Source organism: Candoia aspera, chromosome 14 (genome assembly GCF_035149785.1).
Source record: "Candoia aspera isolate rCanAsp1 chromosome 14, rCanAsp1.hap2, whole genome shotgun sequence".
In the NCBI taxonomy this organism is placed as follows: domain Eukaryota; kingdom Metazoa; phylum Chordata; class Lepidosauria; order Squamata; family Boidae; genus Candoia; species Candoia aspera.
The window spans coordinates 11,560,291-11,578,849 of NC_086166.1; the positions used below are offsets into that span (position 1 = coordinate 11,560,291).

General features: G+C 43.0%; 1 protein-coding gene across 4 annotated transcripts; it reads right to left on the reverse strand.

Annotated features, from left to right (window-relative positions):
* LUC7L (LUC7 like) lies at positions 1 to 17,755 on the reverse strand. 4 transcript variants are annotated; one of them, XM_063314756.1, is made up of 11 exons: positions 17,558 to 17,755; positions 15,701 to 15,771; positions 14,660 to 14,754; positions 13,565 to 13,663; positions 12,456 to 12,566; positions 11,295 to 11,438; positions 10,618 to 10,794; positions 9,156 to 9,244; positions 8,651 to 8,680; positions 6,827 to 6,997; positions 1 to 3,644 (listed from the first exon to the last, which is right to left on the reverse strand). In XM_063314756.1, exons 4-11 carry the CDS (start codon positions 13,658 to 13,660, stop codon positions 3,503 to 3,505), a joined length of 960 nt encoding a protein of 319 aa, XP_063170826.1. In that variant the 5' UTR covers positions 13,661 to 13,663; positions 14,660 to 14,754; positions 15,701 to 15,771; positions 17,558 to 17,755; the 3' UTR covers positions 1 to 3,502. The 4 variants fall into 4 exon arrangements, with proteins under 4 accessions (XP_063170826.1, XP_063170825.1, XP_063170822.1 ...); XM_063314755.1 differs by lacking the exon at positions 17,558 to 17,755 and adding an exon at positions 15,358 to 15,446 and having other exon boundaries at positions 15,701 to 16,771; XM_063314754.1 differs by lacking the exon at positions 15,701 to 15,771 and adding an exon at positions 5,830 to 5,891 and having other exon boundaries at positions 3,454 to 3,644; positions 17,558 to 17,718.
* Positions 17,756 to 18,559: the final 804 nt, after the last annotated feature.

Genomic DNA, 18,559 nt, shown 5'->3' on the forward strand with positions numbered 1-18,559 from the left:
GGCAGTCCCAACAAGTTTTTAATCACTCTTCAGACTCGTTAGGGAATCGGTTACATAGCAGAGAGTGGGCAACACATGAACCAATTCAGTTGAGAGACCGAAAACCCAACCAACCCACCTCCAGCTATCTATCTTCCCTTACAGACAGCTATTTGCTATACGTGGTTGGCCAGAATCTGAATAAAAATGCACACTAGCTGAGTGTAAACAGAAAAGTTGAACTTAAAGATTACAAACCCCTTTGGGCTCTAGAGCTTGTGCTGCTTACCCAACTGCAAATCCTCAATGCTGGAATGCAATATATATGATTTTAAAAAAGAAAAGGTATTCATCCACAATCCTTCAAGGCCTTTAGAAATGTTAATTACCACTTGAACCCCACCTATACCTTAATTATCATTTTCAAAAAGATACAGCTATTTTTTTTTCTTTCTCTCCACAGCTTCCAACAAAGAAAATGGTTATGAGTGAAACAGTGAAAATATAAGCCAACCAAAAACAACCCTGAATAATGTTATCAACAAATACAAGGGATTTCGTAACAGCCAGAGCCACATTTCTGCATCACCTCTGTGAAGAGCGGGGCTTAGACCAGTAATGAGCCAACCTCCAAAGCAAGGGTTGGTTCCCCTTCACTGGAGGTGTCCTAGCAGAGACTAGACCAAAAAATAAAACAAACCTGTCAGGAATGTTTAACACAGATTCTTGCACTAAACAAGAAGATTACACTTGATGGCTTAAATGCCTCTTTCGAATTCTATGAATTTTAGGAATTCATTTTGTAAATACATGTACACCATTTGTATCACACTACCTCCGTTTTTAAAGGCAATGTTGCACAACGCTGTTTCTGGAACTTCGCGGTAACAGTTAAATACTCATCGGTTTAAAATACAAAGTAAAAGCCGGGAAGTATTCAGATTCTACTTCCATGTGAACTTATTTGGTAATTTTAGGGGATTGGTGCCCTTAGCCATCAATCTAATGTGTAATAACAGGGGGGTGCAAATGAAGTCCAGACAAAAAATTGAGCTCATTAGAAAAATCAGTCTGATTCCATCAAGTGAAATGATTTCAAAAACTGATTCTATTTTTATTTGGATGTCCAAATCAGCCCCAATCTGATTTGGACGAAACAATCAGTCACCTAAATCAAGATGAATCAGTGTGCTCTGAGTCCGCCTGAATCAATTCAGAGCACTGGCTATTTGCAGGAGTCTGACGGTGAGTAAATGGTACGGCTGAATGAGGAAACTACTGGGGCAAAGCCCAGGCTATGAAGAACTACAAGCAAGGATGAGCAGACTGGGGTGATCCCCATGATGAGCAACAGTACAAACAAAAGGAGGCACTCCTCTTCAAGCAGAATTCAATGGAAGCTAACATGCCTGGTTGCCTCCCAATCTCACTGAAGTTGAATGATTAGTTCATCCCACTAACAAAAAGCAAATACGGCCTCTGTGTTGTGTGCTTATGCAGGTACCAGATGACTGGAATTCTTACACTTTTCAGCAGAGGTGGAAACTTTCTGCCTTCAAACCTACTTCCAACTCTTAAAACTCTCTTTTATACAGATGTTAACAGAAGCCCTTCTCTGTGGTGATGCAGCCAGCCAGCCAGTGGTGATGGCTCGGTCTTGTTATAGCACTGTAGAAATACTGACCCAGCATTGTACCAAGTGTTTACAATTCAGGAATGTGTAATACAAAGGCAGGATCTTATGGGCTACAGGTTCTCATCATATTGCCCATAGCGAGCTTCAGTATATTTCTAATCCTCGTACTCTAGGCTAGGCTAGTTAGGACCTGGTTTTCCAAGATGCTTTAAACATCAATATGACCCTGAAATAGAGCACTGACCACTCCAAGCCACAAAGATAAGCTTTTAATGTGAATTCAGACTGGCAGGACAACAGCACTTTACTTACATCTTTGTTACTTAGACCATAACTCCTCAAAAGACGTGGGGGGTGGGGCGGGGAAGTGCTGTTACGGATCAAACTGCCCAACTGCAAATACCAAACATAAAAATCCTCACTGAGGGATGGATTCCTAACGCTCTGCACATTTAACGTGATTTGCCTTGCCAGGTTCTTTTACTGGACCCATCAACCTTCCTGAGGTGGGGGGGGGGTGCATTTCAGATGTGAGATTCCCAGGAATGATCTGACCCAATGGAATCTCTCTGTGACTCTGGAAGCCTGAATCAGAGGTGGGGCCATCTCCCCACAGTAAATGCACCTGCTTGTGGCTTCTTCTATCCACTCAACACCTCACACAAACAAGATACGTGCCCGCATTGCTCTACCAGGAAAAGGAGCAGTGACAGCAAAAGAAAAATAGGAAAGAAAAGAAACTCTAAATGTGCATTAAGGTTAGTATAATTCTGTCAATCTGCACTTCTGTAGATGAAGCCAAAGGGGGGGGGGAAGGAATGCAGAAGAGGCACAAACATTTCCAGTTCACTGGACGTGTGGGAACTGTGTTAACTTTTATCTGCCTTCAATGGTCATTTGTCAGAATTCAGCTGCTGTTAAGTCTTAAGGTGATCCTAGCAACAGTAGATTATGCTCTTTTATCTCACTGATTTCTTCCAACCAATGCTTAGTTCACTGCTGCAAGTACAGCTTCCAAGTGCAGCAAATGAATACGTTTCTTGGTATCACCTGCCAGGCAAGGGCACCTCTCAACACAGCGCCTCTTAAGACCTGTTTGGGATTACTCCGAAGTGTCTGAGATTCTGCAGCCAAAGCCTAAGCTAAGACCTCTCCATCGGGCAATAAATATTTATGTCTACTTGTAACTGACAAATTGGGACAGGAAAGCAAAATTCAGGAAGTGAATGGGCTGAAAAACAGGCAAGCTGTGAAAAACTACACTGAAGGGCAGGGCACTGGGCAAAACAATCCAATTATCGTTCATTTAAATTAGAAGGCTGCGTTAACTTCACCAGACTACAAATACAATTACCCCTAAACCAAACCATATCCAGTTGTAGCAGTTGCCCCAAAATTACAGCAAGGGTGCATGTAAATTGAACTGCTGGCTTGCCTACACAGAGTTGAATGTTTGAAGTAGAGTACTGGAATCCCTAAATGAATCTGCAGTGTTTAGAAGAGTGGGGGGAAAAGCACCACCATCTCTTTAGGTGGGGTGTCAACTTAACGCTGCGACAGAAATGCAAGTGATGCTTCAAAGTGAGCAGGCGAGGATACCTTTTCAAAGCAGATCACAATCCCTCTCAGAGGATCGCTTTCCAGCAGCCGCATTCCGTTTCAGGTGTTAATCTGGGTGGGTGGATCGCTGGCTGCTGGGCCTGTTTATGCTTAATAAAAACAAAGTTTCCATCAGTGGCAGGGAACTGCCATCGCTAGCTGCAGAAACAATAGAAATTCAGAACTACAAAAGACGCGCTGTATTCAGTGAATACGAATGGGAGACTTGGGCCGTGTAGAATGCTTCTCGAGACTATTTACAGTACAAGAAGAGGGTCCTGCAGGAGTTCAGATCTCGCCGGCTTCCCTCTCCTCCGACCGCTTTGAGCGGGACTTGCCGTTGGTGCTCTCGTGCCGTCTTTCGGAGGAACTTTTCTCTTTCTTCTCCCGGTCCCGCGATCTCTCTCTTGAAGACCGATCCCTAGAGGATCTGAAGCACAAAGGAAGCGACGTTACTGAGGATCCACAAGTGCAAGCCACACAGACACAAAGGTGGCCGGGAGAAGGAACCGAAGACTTCTCTGGCAATTCTCCTTCCTGGCCCTGGCTAGTTAGGGGGGAAAAAAAACACACCGCTCTTCTGGACGGGCAGGCATCTAAAGTTGGTCTCAGGGGTAAGAATTCAAAGGCTGTTTTTATTTGGAACATAGTACGTTGACCCCAAGGGAAGAGCAGAGCAGCGCGAAAGACCAGGCGAACCATGGCAGAACTCCCCAAAAGGGAATTCGTGTTCTCCACATATCGCCCACTGATTTTTGTGCATCAACAGAGTGCTTCAAAGTCAAGTTTTAAGAGGACACGAACCCTTAAACACTGGAACTCTCCTAGACAAGAACGCCATTCAGAGGGCGTTGGCCCTGAGTCCCTGGAATATAAATTAAACCCACTCCTCCAACTTCATAGCAATGGATGGACTGCCCTATCTCAGGAGGAAAAAGCAAATTCCTTGAAACATTCACTGAAAAGGAGGCATGGCTACTTTTACCAAGGCAATATTCATGTCCAGTAAATAAAAACTGGTGATTGGCAATCTCAAGACACGAAAAAAGCCTTGGAATGTGAACAGAATGGAGCACCATAACCCTTCCCCAAGTGAGATTTGACAGTTAATAAATTTGCCCCACTGACTACTGAGACGTTTTTATCCATTCGTATCCTAAGCTTTGATAGTGATATCAACACCAAGGAGGGTTTTTTTTTCCCTACTCTGCATCGCATCAAACACAGGTATTTTATGATATTCTACAAAATGATCACCCACTCTTTAACTTCTCTGGTCAGTATCTGACCATATTACAATTTGTTATCTGCTACACACATTTTTAAATTTCATTTCCACTCTGCAATTCAACCCGAACCTAGATACTGTTCTCCTTCAACTGTTCTTCGCAGGAACCAGTGCTACACTCTAGTGTTAGAAGCTTCCCCGCTGACCCTAAAACCCAGCTTACCAAAGGAGCTCTCCAAGGATGACTTGGCCAAGGACATTATTGCCACCAGGTGTCAAGGAATCTTTAGGCAAGACAGTTTTATGAATGGCCCAACCTCTCTCCCCTTACAATAATAAATTCACTTGCCCTCTCCTTCTGGGTCCAATCCATACCGCCACCCAGAGAAAAGCACAAACAATGATGTTAGTGCTCAAACAGAGGAAGAAAAAAACAGGAAAAGAGAGTCAGGAATTCCTAAGGCTGAGAAGATTCCTTCTCCAACATACATGACTTGCTAAAACTAGCACTGGCAACCTTCAACACCAGCCTGACTGCTTCAGTTTCAGTCTATAAAATGGGACGCTGGTGATAAACTTGGGTAATTCCACTAATCTTGGGTCCTCACTCAAGTGAGCCATCTCCATTTTCTCTCAACCCTGGTTTATCAGAATGTGCCATCTTTCAACTGCTAAAAGATGCCAGGACACAAGCCATGGAACTAATTGAAATTGTTACTTTTGCAACTACAGGGCAATACTCTTAATTTGATACCATCAAATAGTCTTCTCCAGCAGGATGGGCCTCCAAATGCATTATGATACATCCCATCCTTTCTAGCTAGCATACGAAGGGAATCTAAAGGATTGCAGAATTATTATTTGTTTTTAACTATTCCAAGCTGCTATGGACCCGAGTTGAAAATTTAGGCATTGTGTTCCAGAAGGAGTGCACCAAAACCTTTACCTGAGGAGGGGTCCTTTAGACTCAGGAATAACCTTGCTGTTTGAAATTAAAACAAGGGTGTCCCTCCCTCCAACAAATCCAGTCCTTGAACGACGCTTTCATAATTCTGGAATGTAATACCGACTTAAATCTCTATTACAAAAGAAATAAAAAGATGGGAAGAGTTCCACATCCATAAATATGTTAATTCCTTTATCCAGCACCACCTCTTATATAAACTTCTGCACCTGCCAGATACTGTTTCTTCAGGAGATGCTGAAATTTTAAGAAATTGCAACAGATTACTCTTTAAAAGGAACAGGAAATTTTACAATCTTTTATTTTCTTTCCAGGCTTCTGGCATTCCCCATTTTTCCAGAAAATATCCTCCATGCAATTCTTCCCCCTGGGGAGCACTTTATGAGCTACAGTACATTTGAGTTTTCTGAAGTCTTCCCTTACCTGCTCTTTAGTAATAGTAATTACAGGGTCTTCCTCATTTCCTAATTGTCCAAACTTCTTTTCTTTATTGTTCATGTTTAAGACAGATTTAAAAAATGAATTTAGTATCTCGACCATGAGTTAACACTTTCCACACATTTTTAATAATCCTGTTTTTCAATCCTCCTTTCTGTGCAGAGAAAAGGGATAAATACTCTTCATTTCTCACTCACTCATCTAATGGGTGATGTTATAAATCCAGTGATTTTAGGGAACAGGGATTTTCAAAGGGGTTTGGTTAAGAAACTTGTATGCAGGGAATCAATTACTTCTGTTAAGCTTTTCCTTCTTTATGGGATAGAATGATAAGTTTTAAATGGAACTACCACCTACAAACTAGAAACTAAATCCGTGCCAACAACATCCCCAATAATAATGTGAGGATCTCTCTCTTTTTTTCTCTCTAAATAGGAATGAAACCATGGTGTCAAATTAGTAATGACTGTCTACGTAACACACCAGCACTAGTGGTTTGGGCCACCCTTGCGCATCAATGTTCGTGCCTATCCGTACATTTTCAGAAACGCTAACAAATATCTTACTGACAGCAATATGCCAACTGCTAAGTAAGGAACACGCCTTTAGGCAGAGAAACAAGTGTTTCAAAGAAGCAGGGAAGACTTCTCTCACACTGTGGAAAACAGGATTTGCAGCTCTAGTGTGCAGTAAAAGGTATGAGTTCAAAATGGCTGCTGGAACTTGTGGTCTTTAAAGTGGATGAGATCCCTGCATATTACATTCAAAGTTTACCGTAGGAGAAAAGAGGTGTGCCTTCCCTGCTTCTTTGCATCATTACAAGCATGCTTTTTGACCCAACCCATTGACGGCCTCGAGATCTGGCACCACAATTTCTAAATGCATCCTGTTGTCTTTCAGTTTACGTCTCTGTGGTTTGAAATTAATGAGGTTCCTCTGCTAAACCTTCCCCCAAGGCAGAGGTGAGACATGCGGGCCGTACTTATGCTTGGAGCTCCTGTCTCTGGACCCACGGCGGTGGCCCCGACTGTGGCTCTGGGAACGGCTGCGGTGGCGCCGGTGCCTCTCTCGCTCCCGAGACTTCGAGCGGGATTTTCGCTTCTCGCGGGAAAGGGATCGGGAATGTCGCCGCCTCCGCTCTCGAGACCGCGATCTGCAGCAGGGGAATTGCATGAAATTCAGTCCGGTGACGCAGAAGATTTTGCACTAAGAGTCGCTGGATTTCCTCACTGTTCCCTTTGAAAGGAAATTCCTTTTCATATACATGTATTATTTATGCCTGACTTTTCCTCTAGGGGGAGACGACAAGAGTCGGTATTTTATCCCACAAACAACTATGCCAACGTTGTACTAATCAACTGCTGTCTTACAACTCTCCAAGTACTAAGATAAGCATGCCTTTATGTGGATGAAAAGACCATCCTTAAGGATCAGTACTTGAAGCTCAAGCAAAACCAGATTTTTATTCTCTCCTGTTTTCAAGGGCATTCAGCAATTTACACAATTGCCACTGGGTCCAATTAAATAATGAAGGAATGAACGAATGGCCTCTTTACACAGGAGAATGTTGGCCTTTATTAATTTTCATTAATAAATCAATGACAGAAGGGCTTAGTCTTTACCCCACGCCCTTCCAGCCCTGCCTTATAGTACTTCTCTGAATGACTCTGCACATGTGAGCTACGGAGCCTTACACAAGAAAATCATTGGAACATACATATGAGCGCATATTAATTAATTAATCCAATTTATATAGCTGCCCATCTCACCAGAGGCGACTCTGGGCATACATATTTTATGCCCAAAGACTAAGGTTACAACTAAAATGTTGCACAAAATGGTATTCCAATGGCTTGCAGACATCCCTTCAGACATTTTACAACCGTGCAGAATAGGAAGGTAATGTTTTTCCAGCTTCCATTGAATCACATGAAATATGTCTTTTACTTTCTTTTGCACAAGACGTATATCCACTGTTTTCACACAAAAAGCCCATCTCCCGTTTAAGAAAGATGAACCAGTTGTGTTTTAGAGAGAGTCTCTGTGGAGAAGGCACTTTCTCTTCCCAACAGCTACAGCACACGGAAAAGAAGTGCCAGCTAAAAGTAATTTTCGCTCTTCGCCTCTGCTCAAAGGAGAACGTTGTGCCAGCGTGACAGCACCTGCAGTGGATCCGTGCAGAATTCTAAATGATGGAGTGACCGGCTTCTGGAACTGAATTTCCCTTTCTCTAAAGGTGAGGCTACCCAGCTTTTTTTGGGAGAGTGCACTACAGGCCTCATGTGGCCTTTCAGTTGCCTGTGGGTGGGTTAGACCAGAAAAAAATTAATTCAGGTTCTTAGTTAAGAACTACTGATATGCTAAGCTCCCATATATTTAATAGTCCTTGGTCATATAAACCAATACAGTTCAGCAGGTATAGTACACAGGGTGGGGTGGGGTGGGGTGTGTATGTGTGTGTCCTGAAGTCTGTAGAGGATTTCTGTTCCAGAGTGCTGAATGAGATCACCAAGCAGTTGAGCAACTCAAATATATCAAAAAGCCATCAGAGTATAAAAGAGGGGAGCTCCAAGGATGCCAACCTGGAGCAGTTCGATTCAATGGCAACTCAGCAGGTGAATCCTACAACAGGCAGAAACAGTAAGACACTAGAACTGATTGGGGGACTTTTCTGCTTTTGTGTTGGGAGAAAGCCAACAAGTGGAGAGTTGCAAAAAGCTATCCATGAGCTTGTCTCCAATGAAGGACCATCACCTCAATGTATATACACACGCACCTTCATTCACACACATAAAGCCTCTCTTACCTTCTGCGATCTCTATTTCTTGATCCAGATCTAGAAAAAAGGAACAGCATTTATTTCAGAGAAGGGACTGGGGACAGTATGCACGCAGTTACGCACACGTTCTGGTTAAACAGGATTCTTTGCTCTAAAATGTGCTGCACATTTTTAAGACCCCAGAAAATAACACACTAAAAAGGCTGAGAATGAACTTCACAAATGATTATGAAATAATTCTAAACGGCAGAGAGACAGATGTTTAATCAATACTTTTCATCTTCTATCAAGCAGTCCTGTTATTATACTTCTGGCATCTGCTTGAACTTTCACATTCCTCCTCCCACTTCCTAAATTCTGCTGCTTTCAGAGGACAAGGGCACCAACATGGGCGTGTGCTGCCTGGGAACAAATTTAGCCCAACTTCTTCTGTGCCACCTCTTTCTGAGACCTTCACACAGCAGCAGAAGACCTCTTAGGCCACTGGGTCAGGAAGCAACGTGCACACCACCACCGTCACACAATCCCTCACCGTTGTCCCACACGTTCTTCTCGCTCTCTTTCTTCCCTCCTTCTCAACCGGTCCTGATTTCTCTTCTCCTGTTTTTCAGCTACGGTTTTCTAGAGCAAGACAAGAAATGTGATCCGATGTAGTTGTGCTCCACATCAAAAGGATTCCAGCAGTTAATTGAGGAAGAGGCGTCCAGGGACGTCTGGTGATGTCATCCTAATAGGAATGTGCCTCTATAGTAAGGGACACGCACCTGATAGCCACATACTAAACTTCAAAGCAGCAGCTAAAGGAAGCAGATTGGGGGGCGGGAAACCTCAGCTACTTAAAAGTGGCATTGAGTAGTTAATATGTAGAATCCACTTAAGATCGTCATCTGAGTACATTATCATTAGCTCAGTACATTGGTACGTTAGTCTATCCTGATGTATTCCTGACATACTGGGTCCGCAAATCTCAAAAAGCACGGTCAATGTTCCCACCAACAGCTTCAGGACTAACATCTTTACCCAACAACTGATAAGCAAATTATTAGGGAGTTAATGTGAAACAGGCAACATGCTAATATCAAGGCAGAAGCTAATGGGGAAGAAAACAGCTCCCACATGAGCATAATTTGCAAAAGTACCAAATACCCAAGCTGGAAGAAAATGATCATATGAGAAACTCTGAGTTTTTGAGGAAAGCCACAAAAAAGCAAAGCAAAGCAAAACAAAACAAAACAAAGTAACAGAACAAGATCAGAATCTCCCTTTTGAGCCCAGCACTCTGCTCCCAACATTAATGTCACCTGCGGTAGTCTTTGATTTCTTCACAATGAAAGAACATGGTGCTTCTCATATTCATGTTGACAAAATTCAAAACTGGAGGCAAAGCAGCGACAGAAACCTCAGCCACACATTGCTTTTACATGTTTATTGGCTGAAAAAAGTGTTGGTCTCCCATACAGTACCTTAAGTTACCCCTCAAGATGAGAAGTATCAGAAATGTTTATTTAAAAGAGTAATAGACTTGCCTGTTGGTAATGACAAGTTTTTAGTTTCAACCTATGGATGTACCCACTGGCCAAAGGCAACCATTTAAATAGGGTGGTCAAAGAGCCAGTGGCCCCTGGCCTAACTCTACTAAACAGGCCTGACTCACACAGGCCTATTTACTTGATAACAACCATGCAACTGCACAGACATCTCCCATCACCTCCGTGAGGTCAGTTCACACATACAATAGTACACACACATGAACTTAGTCACGTGTATATAAAACTATCCCTTCTTGATAGAACCTTCTGATATAGGCTATTCACCCGCTGTAAGTTTTAAAGAGCAAGAGAAAGCCCAAATACAGATTCACCTAGACCAATATTGTGTGCTCTGAAGCCACAGCACAAAACATCTCCAACTGTTGGAATTAAAACTGTCCAGGCTGACTTCAAGGCTCTCCTCAAGCAAAACAGTACTTCACCCTGAGTAACCACAGCCCTTACCCGCAACTGGTCCAGCTTCTCACGGATCTGAATGAAGCCCAAATGCAGTTTGCCTCCAAAATGATCAGCAAGACGACGATCGTTGTCGTGGAGACCGAGGTATGCGGAACAGACCTCGCAGACACGCAGCTTCTGTTGCTGGAAACTGGATGCAGGCATGGAGTTGCGGTATTCCTCCTGCAGAAGATAAGGAACGGCGCAGAATTAAAACTACCATAGCTCCCTTTTCCCTGTCTTCCTTCTCTCCACCTTAGTCGATGACTCATCGTTACCCAGCAATTCTTTTTAATAATTCATGCAGCATCCTTTCCTAATTATAACACATCATAAATACTACTAGTGACACTAGTCTAGCCACAAATCATCTTATTATGCACTGGCTCTGGTTGGTAAACTGCTAATTGGTTACCACATTTTCTGTAAATGATAAAACTACTACTTATTTTTATGTAAGTATCATTATATTTTTAAAAATCCCCATCTCAGGAAAATAGTAAGCTGCATTAGTCAAAAAGAAGATAAATATTACAATTTCCTTCTCTATTTTTAGACAGAGGCAACCCCACATTTTTCTTTGCAACTTATACCCTTGGTTTCCTGTGGCATCCTTTGGCTAAACGAAGCAGTAAATCAAACTTCTGCATATCCAACCCGAGTAAGGTAAGAACAAAACAAACCTCTGCTTCTTTCTTCTTTGCACGGACTTTCTCAACTTCCATTAGGATCTTCTGGGATTCATCCACATTCCCTTCGGCTCCCAACTGTTCAGCTTTAGCCAGGAGCTTGCCAATGTCTTCATTGAGTTCGTGCACTTTCTCTGCCTGGAGAGTGGAGATGGGTTTTCATCATCAAGGAAGTAAGCCCTATTTCCCAGCTCCTTTGCTTCTTGGGCAAGTGAGTGATGTATTTTTTTATTATTATTATTATTATCATCAAAGGAGGAATATATCACCTCTTTGGGGATGAGGACCATTCCTAAACTTGGAATGCCATGCCAGGGGCAGTCAAGGACAACAAATTAAACCAAACTATTTTTAGTTTAAGTTGAGTAAAAATCCAATTAAATTATCTAAATGCTATTAATAGGATCACACCCTATTTGGGTTAATAATTTTCCTCTTCTGTCACATTAAAGAGCTTGATCTGATGGCAACTTTGGAAGGACTCAGGGCAGTATCCAGGTATCCTTTGGGGTCGGGGGGGGCGGTCCCCATGCAGCCCTTGTGGAAGGAGTATTATTTTTTGAAGTTCTGGCATGAAACAGGTTTAAAAGAAAGCACATTCATTTTTAATCTCCTGGTTCAACAAGTGCATCTTTGGCTCTGTAATGAATTTTACCACTGGTAGAAAGCCATGAGACAAAAGTAACTAGTAAGCGAGGCAATTATTATATACTGTAAAAGCACACATGCTCAATTTTATTTATTTAGCGTGTGAAGCACGAATACACCATACAAGCAATTCTCCACACCATCTATTAGATAAACTAATGTTATCCCCAATGTAAATACTGAACTTGCAGCTATGCTTTTTATTTGTTTTTAGGTTTATATTTCATCTTTTTAAAAGAATTTCAAGGTGGCTTCAAGATCTTAACTCAAAAGCTCACAACATCTATGATACTTCCTAGTTATATCACATGGTTTAGCACAACTGTTAAGTATAGATTGCCACTGAAGCAGCGTATGAAATGGCAGGATCCCTAAGATGAGTCAGATGCATTTTGCCTACCAACTGCGTAGACAGCCACCAGAAGACTCATGTAACAACCAATGAGAGGCCATGAACTCCAGGAGTCTTCCCATTTTACAAAGAGTGTCACTGCACAACAGAAATACCTTTGCTGCTACTTCAGCGCTGATCTCCTCCTGAGTTTCTGCAAGTCGTTTTTTAGATAGTTCTGTTCTTCTGTCACACTCAGAAATGAAAGATTCCAAGTGGTCCATTGCCTGATTGTATAAAAACAGACAGCGCTAACATTAGTAAACCATTCCTCCACGTTCTATTTCAGTGATAAAAACCAAGGGGTGAAGGCAGTATCAAAGGCCAATATGATAACGCTTCTCTGAAATGCAGAGCCCTGTTTCCCTTTATTTCTTGTCACTGATGACTGTTGACATCTGACTTAAAAAAAAATAAAGAGATGGAAACAGATGTTTTTCCCTGAAGAACTGGAAATGTCCTTTATAAAACTGTTTCTTCATAGCTAAAGTAATAGCCTAACAATGTTGCAGCACCATTATATAATTACAACTTCATAGTGATATTGGTTTAAGATTAATAGAATGAAGCAACAAAAGAAAGGAAAGGGGAAGACACTTAGGTGAAAGTTTAGCTTTTAAAGCATGAAGGTTTGTTTTAAGACAACATGTGAGTGGTAAGTCAGAATCCTCTGAGCAAAGAAGATTCAGACACTCTCCAAAGTTGACGTGGGTAACCAAGTTTTAAATCACAGTATTTGAAATTTGATAAGGGCTGAATTTAGGAGCAGGATGTACTACATGACCTGTAGTCTCCACTCTTCTGTGGAGCAGGGCTCTATCTGCAAACAAATGACTCAGAGCGAAAAGTGCTTCTGGTTATCAACACATACCATCACATATGCTATAAATTAACCTGTTATAGCTCTGCCACACTGAAAATTTGGAGCCTGTGACAAGCACAGAACAATTTGCTACATCTTTACTCTGCAGAAAAGCCCCTGAAGCTTCCGAGAATGATTTATTCATAAATGAGTACCTTTCTTATTAATCTCATTACAATAAAGCATATAACATTAAGTCACAACCTAACAGCCGAATATCTGCATAGCCAAGAACCTGCTAAATATTTTGCACAGGCCACACAGCAATTACGCCTACTGCAATAATCTTACATAACAGAAAGAATATCTGACTGTTTCCCAATTTCGTATCTGTTTATTATTATCAAAATGTAAAGCACTTACATCCAGCTCGAAGAACAGGTCCCTCTCTTTACTTGCAATCTCGTAATCTGCTCTCAGCGCCAAATCATGAATTTTTGTACACTCCCCAAGGTCCATGCGCTATTGAAGAAAAAAAGGGGAGTGGGAGACAATACCATCTGAAAATCAAGTGTACTACGACAAGCAAAATATAAAACCGATGGTGATTAGCAAATGAATTATAATGGTAGATCAGCTACTCATCTTGTTTCATATTCCCAAGACAATCATACAGATTGGATTTTCCACTGCAATACAGCAATAGTAATATTGGGATATCTCAATACTTATGAAAGGTTCTTTTACACAAACTGGAGTACTGTTGTTCCAAGTAAAACACAGGATCATACAGCATAATTTCATAGAATCCCTCTGGGATGTATCCTCATTTTAAGACATCTAATTTGAGTGACTAGATGATATATATACAACCACTTTTGAAAATGACCCTGAAGCTTCATGTGACCCAGCCAAATGGCATCATATTACAAAGGGCTGCATATCTGCTTCTGGGTTGGAGTTGACTTTTAGAGCTCTGTGTGGTATGGGATGGGATCCTGCTTCCTAAAAGGACACCTCTTCCTCTATCAGCAACACCAAATTATATATTTTTTTTATATTTTCCCCAAGCATGATTGCCCCATTATACTTTTACTGCTTTTTAAAAGTGTTTTATTATTGTCATACATCACCTGATTACCTATTTAATAAAGATAAGTAACTTAAACATTTTAAACTTAGTACTTTAAACTATTAAAAAAATAAAGTTGAAAATATTTAAATTTTCACATTTCTCAGATATCAAACCCTACAATGGCACAATACCTATAGCTTTTTTTCTGTTTTGGTTTATGCCCACAGTTGTATAGAGCATATTCCAGGCACGAAACCAAACTTCTTCCAACTTTGTGCCCTCCAGAAATGTTAGACTTGAGTCCTATACTTCTCTCCAACATGGCCCCTGGCCACACACTGGAAATTTGGGGAGTGGCAATCCAATACAGCCGCAGAGAACAGGTTGAGGAATGGCGAAATAGAACAGTGACCAGGACGCGTGCCGTTAGAAAGAAGACTTACCGTCCCTGCTAGGATATCATGAGGGCAACAGTCCAGAAGATGGCTCTTGCAGACCCGTTCATCTGTAAACTTCACCCTTTGTCTGGTTTCATCTCCTGAAATTCATTTTTGGTTATAAATATGAAAAACTGTTAAATGCTGATTAAGCAAGGTAAATTAAGGTATGTTTTATTTTGCCTCATTATGCAGATAAAAATCATTCACGAACCCCAGAACTGCTCAGAAAATCATAAAAGCGTAAGTTATGGATTTTTTTCTTTCACAGCTGAAAATCATACTGGGCACAGCATTTAACCTGACATGCACCACTTACTAAGCATGGTGCTGACCATAATTAGATCCGTAGTCAGATATTTATGTAAAAAAAACAACCTGGGTCCAGCCCACAGAAGATCTTTTCTACGGAGAAAACAAAGGCTCAGAAAACCAAAACCCATACTAGCTGAAGGCCGTGAATCACACGCAGAAATTTTAATAGGCAGCCATTTATGAATCAAGAATCTTTTCATTAAGTACTGCTGATTCATACATATTAACACACATTGAATTTCTAAAGGCCACCAGAACTTTAAGATGCTTGACTAAAAAGTGGTAATTATCTTACGCCTCCCCTTCCCCACCCTCATTTGGGAGCCACTTAAAACAAGCAAAAAAAAAAAAAAAGTTAGTTGATACACACTGCGAGCTCCAACACATACTATACCCATCTGCATTCTTCAAGACCTCAGCTGCAGAATTTTATGCCCGCTGTTGAAAAGTTTTAAAGGAAAAGTTTTCTTGCCCAAACCTGCAGTAAGGAAGTCAGGGGAATGATACATAAAAAGTAAAGGCAAAGTGGTAATGGTATGTGACAATTGTTTTTAAAAAGCTAGTCTGTGTATGACTATAGATCAGGATTTGCAAGCATCCTGTTGTGTCTACTGAAAATGTTTTTTTTTTCTTTTTCCTTCTTTTCTAAGCTACACTTTTAAAGTTACTTGTGAAAAAAAGCAGCAAACACTTTTTTTGTTATAACAGCTTTAAAAATTGGTTGTGACTCACGGCTCGATGAACATGAGGCTTTTCTGCAACTCCCTTGCAGATTGATGTAGGCAGGCAAAGATACACTGAACCTTTATAAATAAAATAGAGGGGCCACAATTGTTCAGTTTGTATGAAATAAAAATATGGGAAGCAATTAAAAAACAACTCAAATACACAAAGTAAGAACGAGCACTTTATTCATTTACGAAACCAAGTGCAAAAGGTTATCTGGAGAGTTCTGCAAATGTGCCAGACTTTCAGTTGCCGATTGTGAGTAGGGAAGCAGATACAAACCTTCTCAGGAATGCACAGCTTTTCAAGGGAAATAATTTTCCGGGGCACATGCTGAAGTCCTGTTTCTAGGCAGAACAGGCCTACCTTCGTGTTTTTACGCACGAAGCATTACGTCTACAGGCGAGTCTACAAAAGAAAAGCCTCACCACGTAAAACCAGAAATGTCAGGCTTTCAACTCATCAGGCAGAGCTGCAGCCGACGTATCTGGGGTTTAAAGCCTTGTTTTATAGGCAGCTTCAACTGTCCAAGTTATAAAAATTTAGTGTAATATGTACTCCCTGCCAATGCTTTCAAGAAAGCCCTATAAATGTCCTGTATACACCAGATCCTATGTTACTTTCAAAGCCTGATTGTTCCCCTCATACCATCTGTACAAGTGTTTTATATTACTGAGCAGATGTTTCCAGGGATCAGATGTTACATCAAGGACTCTACCACCTGCTTGAGCAGGTATCTGGACTCGGGCACCAAGAAGACGTGATGACGCAAGTGCCAGGGACTTGTCTATCCTGCTTAAGCACCTGCCGCCAGAAGCTGCGCTGAAGACCATTTTGCCACCCATGTTACTACGACCAACGCTACGCTGGCCAAGCGGCTCCTCTGACTAACTGGCCCGACTGGTTTGCCTTTCAGGTGGCTTTGTTTCACTGTCGTACAGAGCTTCCTTTTGCTAAAGACGGCCTGTATAACTAAACCAGAACTTTGCCAAAGGCTAAAGTCCATTTCTGGCTGCCGGGTTTCCACAACAGCCAGCAACTGCCTCTTGGAAGGCACATCAGGGGAGCATGAGGACAGCACCCCAGCCCTCACTAATCTTTCCTCCCCAACCTTTCACCCTACTCAAGTATACACTGCCTCTGGGTCTGGAAGCTCCGCTTAGCCATCACACTTAATAGCACCCACGGAAGCAACAGCGTATTGCCGCTCCGCTTTCCAGGTTACGCTCCCCTACAGCCACCGGGAACCCCTTCCTTTTTCCTCCCATAGCCTATTTGCCCATTTCTTCCGTTTATGGGGCCGTGCCCCCAGCTCAACCCCAAGGCCCGCATCGTATGCCGAGCAGGGTTTTTCCCCCCAGGCAGAACCAATGCAAGGGCTCAAGCCAGGAAACCTGTGAAGTAACAAAGCCAAAAAACAAAACCAAAGTAAAAGCCTTTTTTTCCTCTTTTCTTTTCAAAAAGGAAGAGCGACTCAGGCCCGGCCTTGGGCGCTGATCCTTCTCAGCCTTCCCCGGCCCCGAATGTCTGCAGGGATTAATCCTCAGGGAAACCCCAGAGTAACAGCGCTGCTACTGGGGTGGCATTACTGCGGGGAGGGGGCTGGGGGGTCGCAGAGAAAGCAGCGCCGGCCTGTCCCTGTCAGGGGCGGAAACACCTCACTGTGCCGAGCAGGGGGGCCAAAGACGGCGGGGGGGGGGGCGACGCGAAGCGAAGGGCGACGAGAAGAGGGGAGGCGGCGGGTGGCCTCGTCCAGGCCTCGCCTCGGAACCGTCCACGCCGGGCCGGAGGCGCGGCCTTCCTTCTTTGCTCTCCTTCCTTCCTTCCTTCCTGCAGGGCCCTGCCTCGCCCGCCCCAACTCACCGTCCCGGGCCGTGCCCATCAGCTGGTCGAGCAGCGCTCGCATCTGGGCCTGGGCCGACATGGCGGCCGGCGGGGAAGGCGGCGAGGCGGCCGCGGAGGGACTCGCGTCTCCTTGGAAACCGCGGGGGGGGGGGAAGGAAAGGCCCGTCGCGAGCCCCGGGCGCGAGCAGCTCTAACGGCCTCTCGGCGTCGCCTGCCGCCGCAAGGCACGACGGGAGGAAAGAGGGCGGGGCGGGAGAGGGGACGAGAGAAAGGAGGAGAAAGACGACGACGTCGCCGCGTTCTGTCACTTCCACGCTCGGCGAGCAAGGCACGCTGGGCTAGGAGGCCGGCGCGTGGGGCAAGATGGGAGCGGAGAGGTGTCTTCGGGAGTTGTAGTTCGGCTCTGGACCTGAGATGGGCCTTCTGTTTGCCCATGAACAGGGGCTCGCGTTAAGCTTTATTAGGTTGGCTGGGGAAGATGGGAAGTGGAGTTGAATAACATTTAGAGAGTTCTCAGATGCTGTGCGGAAGCATATTGAAATAGGGACTGTATGACAAGCCTATCCACTCTGTCGTGGAGTGAGTTTGGGCAACGAGCATATTTATTTTATATTTCAGAAATTTTTTACAGCCCTAAGGCCAGATACAACCAAAATACTTAGCAATCAGAATATTGGGCGACTAGCCAAACTGTAAAGTGGTTTGTTTGGTTTGGGCTGAGAAAATAGGAGGAGGAAGGAGTATTAGGCATGTTAGTTGCCTTGAGTTATTTATAAAAATAATAAAGGCGGGATAAAATTAAATGGGCAGTGGTAAATTTGACAAAATGAATGAATGTTGTGTGAATCCTGGTATTTGTGGTTTGTAAAACAGAGTTTATAGCTTAGTACAGTGTGTGTCAACTTCAGCAACTTTAAGATGTGTCGACTTCAACTTCCAGAATTCCCCACCCAACTTTAAGATGTATGGACTTCAACTCCCAGAATTTCCCAGCCAGCATGCTAGCTGGGGAATTCTGGG

Coding starts and splice junctions, on each gene's coding strand:
- LUC7L (XM_063314752.1), bottom strand. CDS start 17,618: ATGTCGGCCCAGGCCCAGATGCGAGCGCTGCTCGACCAGCTGATGGGC. Junction 11,439..12,455: donor GCGCTGAAGTAGCAGCAAAG/GTATTTCTGTTG, acceptor TCCACTCTCCAG/GCAGAGAAAGTGCACGAACT. Junction 10,795..11,294: donor CAAAGAAGAAAGAAGCAGAG/GTTTGTTTTGTT, acceptor TATCTTCTGCAG/GAGGAATACCGCAACTCCAT.